The sequence below is a fragment of the Sarcophilus harrisii genome, chromosome 1, assembly GCF_902635505.1.
Source record: "Sarcophilus harrisii chromosome 1, mSarHar1.11, whole genome shotgun sequence".
NCBI lineage: Eukaryota > Metazoa > Chordata > Mammalia > Dasyuromorphia > Dasyuridae > Sarcophilus > Sarcophilus harrisii.
Window position 1 is genome coordinate 518,275,427 of NC_045426.1, and position 20,705 is coordinate 518,296,131.

General features: G+C 33.1%; 1 protein-coding gene across 1 annotated transcript in view; it reads left to right on the forward strand.

The window, feature by feature from the left end:
• Positions 1-1,839: 1,839 nt before the first annotated feature.
• DOK6 (docking protein 6) overlaps positions 1,840-20,705 on the forward strand; it is a 672,272-nt gene continuing 653,406 nt past the window's right edge. The window contains exon 1 of the mRNA XM_031946695.1: positions 1,840-2,774. Coding sequence (XP_031802555.1) covers positions 2,709-2,774 — 66 coding nt within the window. The 5' untranslated portion in view covers positions 1,840-2,708. The remainder of the gene's footprint in view (positions 2,775-20,705) is intronic.

Genomic DNA, 20,705 nt, shown 5'->3' on the forward strand with positions numbered 1-20,705 from the left:
AACTTCTTTTTATGTCTTTATCAATTTCATATTACCTCTGGAGATAAAAATTTGTGAGATTCATTTCACTTCTGAATTTTATTTTCTCATTTCTTCTTCAAAAATGTTTCTTTGGGCAAATCACCACTTTCCAGCTTACTTTCTCCTGAAAGGTCTACCTTATACATCAAAACCAATTTTAATTCTGTTCAATTCCATTCCATAAACACCTACTTCCCAGATTATAATGAATTATTTCTCTCTCCCCTAACTGCTCTAATATATTCTTTACAACACTTCCAACACTCACTAAAGAGTACTTTGTATTATCATTGATTTTTACATGTACCAAACATCTGTTATCTGTCCAGTTAAGCTATAAGCTCTTTGAGGACAGAAACTCTGCTACTTCCAGCTCATAATATATCTTCCATAATAGTTAAATGTTCAGTAAATGTTTGACTGCTACTGTTGTGAGTTATCATAGAATTTTGAGCTAGTTAATGTCCAAAACTAAAATAAAGCCAAACAATAACAATAATAAAAACTAATTAATATAAGCATTGATGGCTTGATTTCTAGGCAACATCTTTCTACTGCTGAAAAGAGCAAATAACTCCATCTATTAATTTACTAAACACCTTTTTGAGTTACTGTCACTGAAACATTCAATCAGCTGTACTATGGAGGCATATATTCTAATAAGAAGCTTAAGAAGGTGGGTCCTTAGAAGAGATCCAGTATATTATAGAATCCACATCTTAACTACCTCCCTACCCAGCCCAGTTCACATTATGTATTACCATCTTGGTAGAATTACCAGAATCCTGCAGTCCACTTCTTTAGACTTCAAACACATAGGCCCCCTATATGTTGAGGCAGTACAATATAGTAAGAGAATTATAAAATGGCTGGATATAGGGAGGATAGATAGATGATAGATAGATAATTAGATAGTTATTTAATGTTATTTTACAATCTCTGACTAAGAGATCTTTAGGAGAATTGGGAGAAAAGCATTCTTTATAGAAAGAGAAACCTATCTGAAGTTTGAACTGTCATTTACTTCTAGTATAGGAACTCTTACTAAATTGAAAGGGTAGCAATTGATGAGCATTGTTTCCTAAAGCATTATTTTAGTACCTTTATATAATTTTCAGTTTGATAATATTTTCTTGCTTATAGAAAAAAAGAAAGTAACTATTTCATCCAAAATCCCTTTTTTATGTAGATGCAAATAAAACTTTTTTAGAAAGAAAAAAAAAAAAAAACTAACTTTAATGTTGCCATTTTAAGAGGAAGAAGTTCAAGATTTCCCCTCCTCCTCCTTTAGGTATAACAAGCTCTTAGAAAAGTGTCATATATACTCTTTGTAAGCTTATTTTCTAATTCCAGATAAGATTTTAAAATCTGAGGTCCTCGTAATCGTAGGACAATAAATAAAATTCAATCATCACTTCTTCAAAGTCTTGATATTCCGTATGGGATCGTTTGCCATTTTGGATCATTCTCTTAAGGAACACTATGATTAGACACATGCGCATGATTTCTCTCTTTGTGTGGATCGTGAAAAATTCCTTGGTGTGGGTTTTTTTTTTTTTTTTTGGGGGGGGGGGGGTGGTTTCTTTTTTGGTGCTTCTTATTTTGGGGGGTTATTTGCTTTGTTTATGATTTTTTAAATGTTTGAATTTGGTTTGCGGTAAAAATCAAATCTGAATGGAACAATTGTTGTTTAAATAAATTATCTCTTGTGTTCGCCTCTTTTGGTAGAAGTATTGATCTTATCTTTTCCCTGGCTCTAAATGTACGAGTTGTGATTAAAATCCTCTGGAAGAGTTACAGTCTCTAAGGAAGCCCGGGGCAGAGAAAGCAGTAGAAACAAGAGGGTGATGATTGACAGAGAGAGATTTATACTTAGCGAAAATTGTGCGGCAAGGAGCACGATAAGAGTTAGGAGTCGGGCGGTGTTAGTAGTAGGAGGCAGTGTCTTCTGAGCATCTTCAAGGCAGAAAGCAGAAGAGTAAGAAGACAACAAGAAAGAGAAGACTAGGAAGAGAGCTTGTTCTTCCCCACCCTCCCCTTTCTTTGCTCCCCTCACAGGGGAGCCGGGATGGTGCGGTCCAGCCAGCTGTGGAGCTGCTGAGTGATGCTGAGAGCCCGTGGGTGCCCGGGGCGGCGACAGCAGAGGGGGGAGCAAACAGCTGGCGGAAGAGCAGGCAGAAGCGCTCTCCCTCCAGGCAGCGGCGGTGGCGGCGGCGGCGGCGGTGGCAATGGCAGTGGCGATTAATTGAAGACGTGGAGAAGGTGAAGAAGGGAAGAAGGGGAGGAAGGCTTTCCCTCCGCTCCATCTCCCCCGTTCTTTCACTGCCTTGGTCAAAGCTGGGGTACAGAAACCCAGACGCTTGGCTGTCGCCACCGCCTCCTCTTTCAGCTGCTGCTGGCTGAGCTGCTGAGGCTACTGGACTAAGGAGTAGCAACAGCACTGGTGGCAGCGGCAGCAGCGCCCTGCGGGAGGGGAGAGATCAGCGGAGCCACTGGCTGCATTGACTACACACACTCAGCAGGAGCAGGACAGCAGCAGCGCGTTGGCTGCTGTTCCTTTGCTGCCTGGATGCTAGAGCTTCACAATCAGCCTGCCACGGGCACCCTAAAGGAGGAGGAAGAGGAGGAAGAAGGATCTGGACATTGGGAATAGGAAGAGGAAGAAGAGAAGCGACAAAGCGCTGACCATGGCCTCCAACTTTAATGATATCGTCAAGCAGGGCTATGTGAAAATCCGCAGCAGGAAGCTTGGGGTGAGTTATTTTCCTTCATCCTCTCTTTTCTACCTGCTTTTCTCTTTGCCATCTGCTGTTTGATACTTGTGCGATTACAGGCGAGGTTTGACCAGCGCGGGCGAAGAAATTGGAGAACCTGAGAGACTAAGAGGGGGCGAGGTAGCCGGGGGAGGGGGAGAGCAGTTGCCAAGAGTCCTCTCAGGCTGTCCGCTTGTTGCTTGGCTGGGGTGGAAGCTTAGTGATAGTCTCTACTCTGCAGAAGGGAAGCTCATCAGATCGGGGTGTGGGTGGCAAGCTAGACCAGGAACCTGCTGTCGTTACTTCCTCTTCTTAGAGAAGAGGGACTTTGCTAGTTTGGACCGCCTAGTCTGGAATTAGATGTAGAGGGAGAAGGTATGCTTAGAGCTTGCTATAGCATGTTCAGTGCCATTAATATATATGATCTATATGCAATAGATGGATATCTATAAAACATGCAGATGTTTTATGTATTTAGCATAAGCATCTTGTCTTTTCAAATGAATCCTAAAATGTCTTTTAAGTACGCTTCCTTTCCTCGCCCCACTGAGCATTTCAAGTGGAAATGTAATCTATGTGTGTAAACACGGATGCAACATATATACAATTTATGAACATACGCATATGGCTCATATACACACGTATGTATACACAGCGTGTATGTGTAAGGAGACATGACAGCAACAACAAACTTTGTGCTGAAATTTCCTTGGTTCTTTTTGAGGGTAGATGTCCTTTGACCTAGAGAAGCACTAAAAATGTCGATAATTTTAAACTAATAAAGTGATCATATGGAAAGATGGAGGGAAAGTAATAAAGATACCTATCTGAGGTGGGGGGTAGTAAAGTGAATGGAGTTAAGTGGAAGACATACGCTAAGGCTAAAATCAAGAAAGGGAAAGAAAATGCAGTACTTGGAAAGAAATGGATGAAGACGGAAACAAATCTAATGACAGAGGGAATATATAGAAAAAAATAACACAAGTATGAGAACAATGAGGCAAAGAGAAGAAAAACTAGGCTCGGGAGACAAGGAGGGATGCCAATAGAGACAGCAACAGAAGCAGACTGGAGTCGGCAGGGAAGAACTACACCAAGTGTTGAGAAGGTAGTATTTTATATGAACAGTTTCAAGATTTCAGCTGTTGGTCTGTGCCTAGTAGTTTTGAAACTTCCTACTACTGAATGAATATCTCCATAATGTTAGTCCAAAATGAACGAAAGTGTTTATTTCTTTGCTACATGAATAAACGGGCTAAAGGGAGGGGGTGGTGATGGTGGATTATTCTGATAATTTTATTATACAAAAATAAAAAAAATAAATATTGTTGCCATGGAAGGAAAACATATTAAGATGCTCCACGGTTTCTAGTTATATTAGAAAGACTGAAAATTATAAGACAGCCAAATGTTCGTTTTCCCCCACACCTTCACCCACCCTATCAGGAACAGTTTCTGTGAATGTGGCAGGAAAGCAGGTGTATAGAGATAGGAGGAAGGAAATGCCTGGCGTAGCTTTTATCGTTCCCGCTGCTACATTTGCCAACCACGGGTTAGGAGGAGTGACTATGCCCCCTTCTGATGTTGATGGTACTGACAACGTTCTGAAGGACATGAGGGGCTGAGCCTTGAACTCCTGAAATATACAGAGAGCTATGTAGCAGAACGATTGAGAAAAGTATTTTTAATGACTTTAGAAATGCAAAGGAAGAAATTAGGTGTTCGTGTTTCCTTGAGACAAAAGTGAGAGGGGAAAAAAGTAGAAGAGAAGGTTGGGGGAAGAGGAAGAAGCAGGGAAAGGGTGGGGGGCCGCTGGAAAAAAGAAAGGGGGAAGAAAGATCTTCTATTGTAGTTTCTCCTCCCCTCCCCCGTCATTTAGGGTCTTTTCTAGAGTCAAACAATGTGCCCTATTCCTCTCCTGACAGATAAGGAAAAAGCCATCTGAAAAGCTACATTCAAACAAGACCTTATGGAGCTTATCTGCTCTGGATGTAGAGCTAATATTTATCACTTGCAAAAGATGTCAGCCTAGTAAGAAACACAGGCATCTAAAATAAGGAAAATCATCATCATAAATTGACCTTTGAAGCCCTTTATTATTTTGACAAGTATGTTCATCTCACATACTTTCTCCCTTGGGAATCCCAATTATATCTGTCTTGGTAGATGGTAAATGTTAATGGTGATTTAAGATCCCAAAGTAAACCCCCATTTTTGTTGTATTGCTGTCTCAGAGTGCCTGATAATAAGTGTATGGAATTTTGGCTGAAGAATTAGCTTCTAGCATGAAATGAGTCCGTGATATCTCTGAAAGGAAAGGGGACATTGAACCACTGTCAAAACATTTCTCCCCAAGCAATTTCCTCAAACTGCTTTCCAGGTATTCAAATGGAAAGATGAGTGCTTTCATGTATATATATATATACTTCCCTGAATAATAAGGTCAAAACAAAAAATCAATAGTTGCTGTGTCTCAGGTTACAGTATTACTGGTATTCTGTTGATTTTAATTTTAAATATACATTGTAGTTATTATATATATCATATATTACATGTGTATATTATGTTACATTTATACATATATATGTGTATACATATATATTGCTATGGAGATCAAATTGTAAAGTATCTGTGTCTCCACTTATTCTGCATTTAGCAAAATTTTTCAAAGGATAATATCTAAAACTGTTATTAAAAGAATGCATGTTTATATAGGTATATGTTTTACATACATGTGTATATATATATGCACATACATGTGTGTATGTATATACATGAGTATATCTACATATATATGTAGGTGTATGTGTGTATGTGTGTGTATATAATTTAGGTGACATCATTTTTCTTTTTCTGCCTTGGGATTCTACTCTAAGAAATATAAACTTGGACATTTGAGAGTTTAGCCTGCAAAAAAGAATTTGTCTTGTTTCTTTTTAAAAATATATCTGCATAAATCTACCTTGATCACCTTGAAGGAAAAGAATCATTTACGAATTATCTCTGGATAAATTTTCTACTAATAAAATGTAGTTGGAAAAGTTCAACCAATACAATTTCAGGGAAATTATACTATAACTTCAAAACATAAAACAGAAATGTCAGAAGGTAAATCTGGGAGCAAATATATAAATCTTTTTCATAAATATGCATATATAAATAGTATAGACTTCTTTGAGAATCTACTTATAAAATGCATTACATAATATAAATGTTAATATGTATAACATATACCTATTCCTCTCTCTACATACTCAAATTTATTTTTTCACAAATGTTCATTTCAATTAAAAAGATAAATGTTAATGATTTTCCTTTGACCTTAAGTTTAAATGTTATTTTGCAAATGATACAGACATTTTTTAATGAACTATTCAAGTGTGTTGTAATGATTTATGTGACTGAATTGTATTAGAGGTGTTTATGATGTCCAAATAAGAATTTTAAAAATCTCCAAGAAAATAGCTTGTAACTCTTGATTCTTAAAACAAATTGCACCATAGATAATTCTCAGAAGACATTACAGTTTGTTTACGGTGATCCTAAAGTATTTCTTCTCATAAATTGTGTGTTCTTTTTCAATTTTAAAAAAGTACACTTCTAGAAAATAAGTTTTTCTGTGCCCTTCACAGCCGGTCAAGACTGTCAGAGTCCAGGTAGTTTAATGCATGTTTTAATGTTGTACCAAGGTGATAAAACTTCTCCTGTGCTCTAGGCATCAATCCAGCCCATTACAGAAATTCTTTCACTGCCTTTCTCTTTCTTTCTCTCTTTTATGGATGAAAAAACACTAAGAATCAAACTAAAGACACTCTGATATTCTGCAACTTGTAGAATGGCTATCCCTTAGCTGACTCCAGCTGATGGAAGGACTAAGAAAAATGTCTAACATTGCATAAAATGTACAGGTCTGCTTCAAAAGTCAGATGTGCCTTAAGTCTTTGAGATAAGATCTTGTTTTTATGACCTTGACCTTCATGAGGGTGTGGGTAGGGAACAACAAAGAAAGGCATAGTATTTTGTTTCATGAATAAATTCTCCTCCATTTATAAAAACTGCTTTTTATTTTTTTTTTGATAGTTAAGGAACAATGATGTGAATATGTTAAAGGTGCCATTTCCATTTTTTTAAATGCCATAGCCTCATTACATATATAATAGATCATTACTGTAAAGAAGATGTGTCCTATTTATTTTAGCATTTAAAAGCTTTCTTATATGCTAATTCTACCATGCATCCTGAGTTTTTAGATGAGGATATTATAATTCATAAATCATCATAATTTCTATTCTTCCATTTTTTTTCCAAATGAAAAAGAACACAACTTAAAGAAACACTTACTGCTAGCATTATGAACTTTCTAGTTTTTTACTTGCTTGAATTTACTTAAGTATAATCAAAATATATGAAAAGAGGTTTTTTTTTAAGTTCTTATTTTTGAGTACTGAATGGTAAGGTTAATATGTTATGGATATTTCTTAAAACTTTTGCTGATGACATAATTCATTCATTTCTTGTCTTTATGATATACGTATCCAATATTAACAATTCAGTGACTTGCAGATTCAGATGCTTTGTACAGGGTCCAAATTTTTTGTTGTTGTTAAAGTTTTTTCCTGACCTTTGGATTCTGGAGTGACTTTATAATAATCAGTATCATTAAGCATTGTAGCCAATTAAAAAGTATACTTAATTAGGAAATTCATTTTAGGTCAAAAAGATTTTAAGTTCATTGAAGGCAGGTTCTGCCCTTTATTTTATCACTATATTCAAAATGCCTACTTTGCACATACTTAATAAATGTATTTTGTATTTGAATTTTTGAATAAAATACAAGTTCTTGTTTTAAGAGCGCTTCCATTTTAATTTATAAATAGATGGAACGTCAAAATGTTCACAGATACATGAAAATCATTCTTTTTATCTTTTTTATCTGTTTCATGGAAAGCAGTGAGACATAGTGGGAAGAGTGTTGGGTATAAAATTATATGTGAAATCAGAGTTGCTGGGTTCTTATCCTGATTTTACTATGTACTAAATGCATGAGCTGCAGCAAATAATTTTAGCTTTTTCTGGATGGCAGTTTGCCATTTTTAAAATGAGAGGGTTGATCTCAAGGATTTCTATGGCCTCATAAAACTTTAAATTTGTACTTAAATTATGACAATCCATTAAATAAAAATTAAATAAGTCTTTGAAATAGCTAAGTATTACTTAGTGTTTATTTTATTACATTCTAATTCATTTTAATTTTATATACACACACAAACATACACACATACAAACATATATATGATATAGAAAGACTCCTGAATCCATGGAGGATTTTTTGTAAACTTTAACTACAAATTCCATGTGTTTATTAAGTTAACTCTATCAGTATATTCAGAATGATTAGTTACTTTTAGCAATGTTTTTAGAACATTGATTATCATTGTAGTGTTGTAGAAGTTAAGCATTTGTTTAACTTTTCTTATATTCATTCAATGAACTGTGGTGAAGGTTGTTTTTTATCATTAAGTATCTGTCATGAATTTGAATTTAGAATATACCTCCTCAACTATATAATTAAATAGAAATGAAATGGAAGTAATGGATGTTTTATGGTTTTTTGAATTGCAGAAAAGGAAAAATTCCACAAGTATTTGCTACATATTGTATAGATGATGTCCTGTAAATCTGTTTTATTCTCTATTTTAATACATCTATGTTAATACTATAGTAAAGAAATGGGTCTATGTAGATGCACACATGTATGTATATGTCTTTCAATAATTATCTATGACAAGTAGTGGCATAGATAGATATTCCAGCTATTTTGTTTCTGATTCTGATTTATATTTTCATTTGAAGGTGGCAAGTGCAATAATTTCAGAATTCAAAAATCTTACCATAAAGTAATAAACCTACTCAGTGACATTTTGACTGGAAGAGCTAGAAAGCCTTTGAGATTTTCAAACCTCCTCCACGTTTCTTTATTAAAAGCATTAGCTCAGAATGTCTTATTCATTAAGTTTTTTTCTCTTCTGTTCAAAGCTTCCCTGGGTTACATTGATGCTTTGTTTCAAAAAATAAAAACTAAAACCAAAAAAACCCAAAAAGATTCTGAGTGATAGGAGCTTAGGGCATAATGGAAAAATAACAATACATTGAAGTGTATCATCCATTGACTTCTATCACAAACTATTCTAAAATTATGTTAAACATGACAAGGAGAAGCCTTGTTACAAATGCAGATAATCCCAACAGAATGGTAGTTTCAAAAGACTCCAGATGGTGGGGGTGAGGAGTGAGAAGAAAGGGAGTATATATAATATACACATATGATCCTTATAAAATCTAAAGATGGGATGACAAAGATTGTATTTCCATTTTACATGATAGGAAATTGATAACAATTTAAAATCTCATTCAACTTGAATCCATTCTTCACACAACTACAAAAATTATTTTGCTTAAGCACAGGTCTGGTCAAATGAATCAATTTAACTGGTTCCTTCTTAATTATATGATAAAATATAAAATTCTGGTTTTGGCTCATAAAATTCTTCAGGCTACCCCAGCCCATCTTTTCAGTATTCTTATATGTTATTCTCCCTTACATATTCTATAATTTAAGCAAAATAGTCTTCTTGCCCTTTCACATTTGGCACTCCTTATCCCACTTGATATTTTTGTATTACTTGTTCTGCCAGTTACAATTCATTCCTCCTCTTCCATAAAAGTATCGCTTCTGTCATACTGATCTCAAGGTTTACTTTCTTTATGAAGCTTTTCACTCGTGACTACTAATACCATCTTTTCCAGACTGCTTTGCATTGATTTTTCTTTGTTTTGCATATTTGCATGTAAATATTGCATATAACTGTGTTATATCCCCCAGTAGAATATAAAATTCCTAAGGACAGGCACAATTTCATTATTGCCCTTGTTTGTATCTCCAGTTAACAGAACTGTGTCTGTCACCTAACAGGTACTTAATAAATGATTGATTTTTGATTAATTGATTTTTGATTGATTGATCAATTGATAATTGATTAATTGATTCACCAATTATTTGGTGAAATGAAAATAGGTCTCACTGTTCTCATCCCAATATCACTTTGGCTCTTCTAAATAAAAACACATATTCCATATGACCCGATTTAATTTGTCTCAATTCTGGTATTTTTTGAGCGCTCAGCATGTGCTTATGCTCTAGATGTACAAGTATTCCAGAGACGTAACATATTAACAGAACTCTATTAGAGGAAGATTACAGAAAATAACAGAGCTAGGCAAAAGAAGTTGGTTTTATTCCTGCCTCACATAGTTATGAATTGACCATGAAGTCCGGTAACTTCTGAAAGCCTTTCCTTCCTCACTCCTAAAGTAGCAGAAATAATACTTGAACAATTTAACTCCTTAGCTACAGTATCATGAGGAATGTGTTTTATAAACACTTAATCAAAGGACTATAAATATACATATGTATACAACATATGTATGTATTATGTATACATGTATCCAGTATATGTTTATAAATAGACACACACAGGAAAACACTATTTTGTCATTCTGTTAATGTAGGAATCTTCCATACCCTCCAGATCCATTGTTAGGATTCAATATTAAAAGAAACTAATTTCTCACTTTCTCTTTGTTGGCACAAGTGTTGGCTGCTCTAAAAATAAAAAATGGAATAAGGGTAATTTCTTAGTCTTTCCCCTTGTAATGTAGTCATATAATGAGACTTTTGAAACATATTGTTTTCAAAATGATGTCAGTTGTCTCTCTATAGAATTTATATGCAATTGTTGAAGAAGCTTGATTTAAAAAAACAACCTGTATAATTGACATTTGTTAACCTGTTAACTTAATCTTAAATGATTAATAATAAAACTATGAAGAAGCTAAGGTCTAGCATATGACATCCCCTCCTTTGAGTGACTGAAGTTTGTTCCAAGTACTTATTCTTTCTGTAATTAGATTTTATTGATGGGATAATCAAAATAAAATGTTTGTAAAATTTGTTGTATCTAAACCATGTCAATCTTCTCAAGTCCAATATCATGCCCATAAAGAAAATATTTAATTTTTTCTTGTACATCTGAACCAGATGGCTTCCTTTTGAAATAAATTTGATTGTAATAGAATGGACTGCTCATATCAGAATAGGTCACTTTGATTGTAATAGAATGGACTGCTCATATCAGAATAGGTCACTTGAATGCTGTGGAATAAAAGTATGGAATCTTTATTCTGTTTGAATCATTCATGTTTGTGTCAAATTAAAGTTCTAATGACATGGAGTTTTATGCCATACTGTACACACAGGATCAAATTCATAAGATAATGGATGTCCTTCTTTCTTGTCTTCTATTACACTTAGCTGACTGGAGTACTTGCATTAAAAAAAAACAATTTCTCAGAATAAGTCTTAATTGTTCTTATATGAAAAAATAAAATTAAGAGTGAAATTGAAATAATTCTTTGGTTAGGTAAGACATTTTAATTCATTTCAAATGAAGTCTCTTATTTATCTCTTATACTTTTCTCATTTCTCAAACTACCTTTGGCAAATTTGACTGAAGAATGTCATTTAAAACAGGTTTGATTAAGGAATAAGTTCTTATTAACATAAAAGCAGTAACTTTTTTCATCATAAAAATTATTTTTAAAATATTGTAATAAAATGCCTTTTCCAATAGTTGCAAGTGTTCTTGCTAGGTACACTTGGTACTTTTTCATGTTGTTTTTAGTACTAGTTGTTTGAAAATGCCATATCCCCCCCCCCCCCCCCCCCCCCCCCCCCCCCCCGGCATTCTAACAAAAACGAGAGAGGACAAAGAAAACATAGTTTTGTTTATACATAGTATAGTTTAGTTCAGTTTGAAATCCAGAAAAAAGTGTGTTGCTGGGAATATTGAAAATAATTTTAATGTCTGGGCTTATTTTCAATATATTTGTGCTATATGCATAATTCTAATATATATATATATATATATACATACAATTTCAATACAACTTTAAGTTATACAACTTTAATCCACAGAGATTAATTATGATGACTTAAGTAAAGTACTTAATTGTCATGAGAAAATTTAGCATCTGATGGCCTTTTCTAATTTAAAGTTATGATCCTATGAGCTTATGAATTAGTGTTGCTGACTCACTCTGGATCCTTCTGACACTGTCACATGTTCTTGGCATTTTATGAAATAGGATTATAAATTCATTTTCTGATTGTAGTGGTAGTGTAGTGTGTGTATGAGAGAGAGTGAGTGAGAGAGAGAGAGAGAGAGAGAGAGAGAGGAGAACGAGGAGAAGGAGGAGAAGAAGGAGAAGAAGGAGTAAGAGGAAGAGGAGAAGAAGAAAAGATAGAGAGATAAAGGCAAAGAAAGAGTCAAAGATTCAGACTCTATTCAAAGATAGAGTTAGACAGACAAAAAGAGATAAATACAGAGACATGGACAGAGAGATACACAGAGAAAAACAGTCAACAGTCAAAGACACAGTCAACATTGCATGATGTTTTATGTACATTTTAGCACTGTGAGAATATTTTGCTTAGACTTTAAGGAAGCAAATCTGGTAATTGCTTTGCATTTTTCTTGAAGCAAAGAGAAAATATTTAGATCCTCATGGTTTCCTTATATGAAATTGCTGCCATTTAAATTATTATATGTTTGTCATTGTGGCTGAAAGGACCAAACGATCGTTTCTATAATGGTTTAGTCAATCAATAAACACTCTTACTTCAAAATGATAATTTGAGACTATCAGACTATGAAAAGTGAATTTGAAGTATTTCTTTGAACTTTATTCATTATAACATAAAAATGAGACCATTGAATCATTTTTCATAAATGAGCCCATTATATCAAATCTTCCATTGAGGGGCCAAATAATGAGTGAGCAGGAAGAGTAGTAGTCATGGAGTCAGGATACCTGACTATGAATTCTGGCTATGAAACCTAATACTTATCATGGGTAAATTGCATCAATTTTGTGAATCATAATTTCCTCATTTGTAACATTGGAATCATAATTCTTTTCATGTCTACTTCATAGTCATTCTAAGAAAAGTACTTTGTAGAGATTAAAGGCACTACAGAAATGTGAGCTATTGCAGCCATACATGAGTGTGTATGCTTTGGTTATATCCTGAAACTGGATGGGTGAATAAGTAAATGGATTTGGGAGAAAATGTGGTTCTTTTATATGTTGAGGCATTAGGGATTTGTCATACTTAATCCTTATTGAAAATTTAGGCTTCTTAGACTTTTGCAATTACTCCTCCTATTATTTATATCTGCTTTCTACTTCACAAATAATTTTGCAGTGAGAATGCTACACCATCTTCAGAGCAAAACTGAGAGTGCTTACCTGTCTTCTTCTTCTTCTTCTTCTTCTTCTTTCTTCTTCTTCCTTCTTCTTTCTTCTTCTTCCTTCTTCTTCTTCCTTCTTCTTCTTCTTCTTTCTTCTTCTTCTTCTTTCTTCTTCTTCTTCTTTCTTCTTCTTCTTTCTTCTTCTTCTTCTTTCTTCTTCTTCTTCTTTCTTCTTCTTCTTTCTTCTTCTTCTTCTTTCTTCTTCTTCTTCTTTGTTCTTCTTTCTTTTCTTCTTTTCTTCTTTCTTTTCTTCTTTTCTTCTTTTTCTTTCTTTTCTTCTTTTCTTCTTCTTTTTCTTTCTTTTCTTCTTTTTCTTTCTTTTCTTCTTTTCTTCTTCTTCTTCTTCTTCTTCTTCTTCTTCTTCTTCTTCTTCTTCTTCTTCTTCTTCTTCTCTCATAGTAAAATTGGCAATTTCATTTAAACAATCATCCTGTTAAAGCCAGTGTTTTATTGCAAGCTTATATAAATTAAATAGACTTTTTTATGAAAAGGGATTTCTGACCAAATTGCCTGACATATCTGTTATAAATTAGAAGACAATTACTTGTTCATACTAATAAAGATAAGGAGAAACAAAACCTTATAATATTCAAATAAAACTTTTCTCTGACACAAATTATATAAATATTCTATTTTGTTGCAAATGTCTATTAAGTCGAGAGGAAATGAATTTAAATTTATTTTCCCCATTTATTACAAAAGCTAATTTCATGATGGTAGACTTAAAATTCCTTAAAAATGTTGCTTCATATGGAAGATCAGACTCAGAGGGATCTTAGATGCTTGTCAGTCAAACTTTTAACAGATACAGGGATTCCATCTACAGCATCAACAGTTAAGCAGCCTCTGCTTGAGAGTATCTCTGGAAAAGTGTACCATATTTCCTTATCTGTTTTTAGATAGACCTGATTATTTAATTTCCCCCTCTCTTTTTATTGAGCTGAAATCTGCATTTCTTACTCATTAATCCTATACTGGCCTTGACCCCAGATTAAGGGAAAAAAAATTCCCTTTATCATGAAAATCAAATGAATCTTATCATCTATCATGATTTCATCTTTCATGTAATTTATCGGTATAGAATATAATCCAAAGGTATTTTTCATATTAATCATGATATGAATCCTTACTATTGCATTTGTTAAAATTATTTTAACTTTTTGTTTTCTCCAATGCAGTGACACTATATTTTTCTTCTATAAGTCTATTTAGATTATTTAAAACTTCCTTTAATGTCATCACTATGTAATTAGAGTTTTGAGTTAGCAGATATCAAACAACACAAAAAATCATTTTCCTGATCATTTGTAAGAGTTAATTTTAGCATATCATATTTTTAGAATTATAGTATATTTTCTATATACTATAATGTTAAGGTGAAGATATGATTAAAAGTTTATATCAGCCTCTTGTTTCATGGAAAAAAGCAGCACATAGTATTCCAATATAATAAAATCACTGAGAGTAGTGGTATGTGCTTTAAATTCAGATCATGGCTCTAATATTTAACTGCCTAATCTTAGAAATGACCTCTCCAAATCTGTTTCTTTTTTCATAAAATATGAATAATAACATTTGCGCTTCTTTCTCATGGAGTTATTGTGAAGATCAGAAGAAATAATTTAGGTTAGAGTAGTTTTTGTAATAACAAAATTCTTCATAATTATTGCTATATGTCTCAAGAGAAATTATCATATGTTTAACCAAAAAATCTTAAGACTTTTTGGGATTCTACTGCATTTTGGCAAATTCTTTGATGATTTTAATAACCAGGAAATCCATCATAATTTAAGAAAAAGAGTTCTTTTCATATATGTCAATTTGTGGAAAGTACACTTTATGTAGTTGGGTAATAAGTAATTGAACATTTTTTTTTCTCTGAAGTATAATAATTTATGTATCTTCTTCACTGTTTTATGTTTCATTTTACCCTTCAAAATGGAAACATATCATGGATTTCTATGCAAATATTTACATTGATGTTTGAGATAAAAAGTATTTTTTATTTTGTTTTGTTTTGATGAAGTAATTGGGATTAAGTGTCTTGCCCAGGTCACACAGCTGGGTAATGTTAAGTCTTTGAAACCAAATTTGAATTCAGGTCCTCCTGACTTCAGGGCTGGTGCTCTATCCACTGTGTCACCTAGCTGCCCCTAAAAAAGTATTTTTTAAAAATAAATATATGTACACATTTTCTTTAAGGTTCTAATTTTCATTTGTTTTTTCTCTATATCTAAGAAAATTCTGAACATTTGTTGCATTAAAAATTTCAATAAACATTAAAATGTGTATTTTTCCCAAAGATTATACATGATATTAATAAACAATGATTAGTTATACCCATTAGCAATATAGCATTTTTCCTCAGATGAAGAAATGTTTGGTAAAATGTCACATTAAGATAAAACAGTATTTGATTCATAATTTGAAATTCCATTTCTTTCAGTGTTTAGAAACCAACATATATAGTATATAAATGTATATTTTCCCTCAGTACTAATGCTAAAATCAAGTTTGGAGAAATTCTAGTCTCGGCTTTAGTTACCTGACTTAGAGTAATGTTTGTTACATATATTTCAAGGAGAAAAATAGTAATTTCTACACATTCGAATTTGTCTGGGGCAAAAAGTGCTTACTTGAGTTAATTTATCAGAAAATGAGGCTGCCTTTACATAAATGTTTTCAAAATTCTTAAACAGGATTTAGTAATCTTGGAGGGTAAGATGCAGAAAGTGTTCATGAGATTGTCTTCTTTCCTCTTTTTTCTTTTTTTTTTTTTTGTGACTATATTCTACTCTGGAATATTAGTATAATCTCTGAAAGTTCCCCAAAATGATAAGTACTTTTATCTAAATGAAAAAGGGAAAGTGAGTAAATGACAAAAATAAGAAACTATTTAGTTAAACTACTAGTTTTCAATCTATGGATTAGCTTGAAATTATACTCTGTGGAACTGTGACCAATGAGACCTACTGGAGATATAAAATAAATATTAAATATTTATATTATTTATTTTAAATAAAATATTTAAATCTTAGACTTGTTTAAATGGTGAGTATGTTATATTCAATGGCATATTTTGTCATTTCAAAGGATTTCTTAGGTTATGCTGTGTTATAAAATTTGTCTTTACAATAAAAAATAAACAATTTTGAGACATTAGATTACAAAGCTCAGTAGTCCAGACTTTTCAAAGGAGTGGGTGGATAGTATTATATATCATGATTCTTTATGTCTAATCAACTAATCCTGTATTAAATAAACCTCATTTAATATTCACTAACTACAGTGCCTTGGGATTTCTATCAGGTGCTATGAAAATGAATTGAATTTAGGGAATATAGACGTAAGATCAAAGAATTGTGGTTGATCAAGAACACAGAAAAGTAGAAATCAGAAAGATAGAAGTAGAAGAAACCAGTCACCAAATGGCATAGCAAATATTTATACGGACATGTGGAATTCTACTAAGATGTAATTTCTTCTGTGTAGACTTTCAAGACCACACTGTCCTGAAGTGATCTCTCCTGTCTCCAACAACCTATAATATGTAATATGTATAATATATATCACTCATTATTTGTACATTGTAATCACATTATTTATTTTTAAACATTTGCATTTTTCCATTTGGGCCTTCAAATATGCTCCTGAAGGAAAAGGGCCTATCTTAGTAGGGCTAAAATAATTAGTTTTAAGCTTAAAACAATAGAAGTCTTATAAATAAATGTGTGTTCCTCTATTTCATATTTCAGAAGTCTATATTTCTTTTTGAGATTTATTTTTCAGTCCATAGGAAATGGATATATACATATTTTCATGGTTTCTCTTCATTCAAATTTGTCTGATGAATGATCAGAATGCCGCCTTGTGAGAACACAGAGATTAGACTCTAAATCAGCAGAATAGATAGAATCATTACGACTTTTGCTAAAAATACTTTAAAATTGTGCTGTGATAGGGATCTTTAAATTCCTAGCCCTGGCCAAGAAAAAGCTACCTTTTAAATTGACTCATTTTGGTAATATTAAGCTTCGTCATAACTCTATGCCAAATATTATCATTTTGAGTGCTACATGCCATACAGTTCACAAACTCTTCATTAATTTGAGGACAGACTATATAAATTTGATATTTTTTCTGTGTTTCCAAGCTAATTTTGTCTATGAAATATGGCTTATTTGCACTTGCCAGCATGAGAACTTTAATATTAGGTAATTCTTTTTGAACCATCCCTTGATTCCAAAGGCAAACTGCAAAGAACAAACTTCTCTAGTTTAGACTTCAATCTCTAAATGAAGTGTCATTGGCTAAATTTTACAGAATTTTCATACTCATTTCCAGGTTAATTGCAACTTCATTTTAATGAAATGTCTTCTTACAACTTCAAACAAAAATGCATCATTTGTTTCAGCTTCCATTTCACACACACACACACACACACACACACACACACGCATACACATGGATAGACAATATGTGTTTTTGGCACTTTCTTTTTAAAAGATAATGAAACTATCCTCAGTAAAAAGTAAAGTCTCCAAGAAAGGAGTATTAGGATTTTTCATGTGTTTACAGTGACAAGTCTATTTATATTTTTAAATAAAAGATAAAAAAAGCATGACTTTAAGAAGATTATTAGAAATGATTACAATGGAGAATCAAAAGCTCCAATGAGCAGTTCTTCCTTCAGAAGGCTAAATTTGGGGGCAGAAACAAAATTGTCTTTTTTTTTTTTCATCTCTAAGGCTTTGTTATAAAATAGCACACTAGTGATGGGAAGAATAGAATGGTCCCTAGCTTTAGGCTGGAATCTTGTCATAGCATAGGTAATAGAGTAGTCAGACCTGTGTGACCTCTGGAAGTTAAAGTCATATTCATCAAATTCATGAGCAAATTTGCTCAACAATTCTGAAGTGTTGCATCATTTTGACTTTTACCTATGCAGCAGAGGCACCAGATTCATCAGGGACTTTTTGAAGTTTTCCAAAAACAGCATAATTCTAAGGAATTTCTTTGGCAAGAAATCAGCAAAAATATACAGAATGCACTTAACATAATATCTTAAGTCCAATTGTACTAGAATTACATTTTCAGTTCCACAAAATGCAGTTTAGAAATTCAAATAGTTAATAATTACTTTAAAAAATTTTGAGTAAGCCTTAAAATGTCAAATACTGAGACAAAAAATGTAGTCCTTTAGTGACTGGGGAATATGTAAAGATTAAAGGTTTTTTTCCATATTGCATGAATTTAAAAAAAATTAAATGTCTTCAGAATTTTATTATTATTATACTATATGAATATAATTGCATATAATTGATATGAATGAATGATATGTAACTGATTTTTAAAATATTATCTTCATTTTTTTCAATTATCAAACTTTCATTTTTCTCTCCCTCCCAAATCTCCCAATCTACACCCCAAAAAATAGAGGAAGAAAGAAAGGAAGGAAGGAAGGATAAAAGGAAGGAAAGAAGGAAGTATACAAGAAAAGAAGGAAAGAAGAAGGGAAGGGAGGAAGGAAGAGGGAGGGAAGCAGGAGACAAAGGAAGAAAGGAAGGAAAGAGAGGAGGCACAAAGGAGGAGAAAAGGGAAGAAGGAGGCAAGAGCAGGAAAGAAGAAAGGAAGAAAAGAGAATATAACTAGAGGATAATGGAGCAGGGAAGGAAGGAAAGTAGAAATGCTTGAATCACTTAAGCACAAAGTAAATTTTCATAACAAATTGTATTTCTTATTCTTCATATTAATCCATTATCATTCTTTTGTGAGTTGGGCATTATTCTTTTATTAATTTCCTGAAATAATAACTGATCATTCATTTAACTAGTGTTATTAAGTATTTCAAAGATGCTATTTTTCTAATATAGAAACTATAGTATTTATTGTTATATCATGTACTATAATATGTTATATCAAAATATGTACTCTTTTTCTGTTTCTGCTCACTTTGTTTTGAATCAATTTATGCATTTTCTATGTCTCGTTGAAACCATGTTATTATCTATTTTTATAGTTTATTAGTTTTCCATCACATTAATATACTATTATTTGTTCAACCATTCTGCTGCTAATGAGCACTACTTTCTTTCCAAGATTTTCCTATTACGAAAGGTATTATACACATTTTGTAAGTACAAAGTGTCCCAAAACACTTAGTTCACTTGTAATAGCTAATTAATTATTGACTCTTTGCTGATGCTTTCCATTTTAATTTCCATTTAATATGCATATTTGTGTAATGTTTGAGCTAGCTCTCCAAAGGACCTAGGACTCAGCAGAGTCCTTGGTCTTTAGGTGAAGTGAAGGAGGCAGGAGAGTACCACATAGTTGGTCAAAGATAGAATCCGGAATCTGGAGTCTGAAGCCTGAAGTCTTCTATGTTTATGTGGCTGAGAGCTGTGGCTGTGAGAACCTTATTTGTCTGAGAGTCCCTTAAATATCTAAGTATGATTACATCACTAAAGCACACTGAGCATGCACAAACATCACATCACCATAAGCACCATGTCATCCTTGATTCAAGTATACTTTTTCAAAGTTCTGGCCCTCTACATTTCCTTCTTTTGTTTTAGACACAGGTGGTCATGCCCTCCCTGACTTTTCAGGAAGGGAGGTGAGAACACCAAAGGGAAATGGGGAGTCAAACCAGATAATGTTAGCAGGTATCCCTGGGGCTGAAATTGAAACAGGTATATATAAATCCATCAGCTTTGGAGGTATTACACAAGCACATAGTAACATAACTCAGGCTAGTAGTGATGTAACAAACAATATAAATCAACATAGTGAAATAGCAAGCAATATGAATATATATGTCCATAAGTCCTAGAATAGGGGTATATAAATAACAATCACACATACACCTCCTTCAGAAGTCAAGAGATAGTCCAAAACCAATCTAATTGTCCATTACTTCACATGTCCATTACTTCACATTAGGGAATCCAATAATTTCTGAAAGTTTTGAATCCTGCAATAGTCTCATCATGTGTCAGGAATCCAATGATTCCTGCAAGTTTTCAAAGTCCTGCAACTTTCTTATTATGGGTTAGGTAATCCAATGATCCCTACAAAATTTGAACTCCTACAACAGTCTCATCATGCTTCAGGGAATCCAATGATTCCTGCAGGTTTTGAAGTGGTGCAACAATCTTATCAACAATTTTTGATGTTCATGATTCAATTACCATAACTGCCATGTTCTTTCAGTAGTGGGCACAGTCAGCAATGGAACCACCAGATATTTCTTGGGTATTCTCCTTTGTTTCAAGGGTATTCTTTGTCTCTCTCCAATGGATAAGGTGAATTTAGCTATTTCCAAGGGTTTTTGAGTAATTTTTTCAAGCACTTTGGATAGTCAGTTCAATCTCTCTCAAAGCTTTTTGAGCTTCTTTTATGAGCTGATCTGGGGAGTTTAAAGGAGTGTTGCCCCGTAAAATGCCACATAATGTTTGTAATTAATAGGTAGTTAAGCCTAACCCTGGATGCATCCCTTGGATATCTCCTATCAATTTCTGAAAGTCATTTAAGGTGTTCACCTTCTCCGATCTTAAAA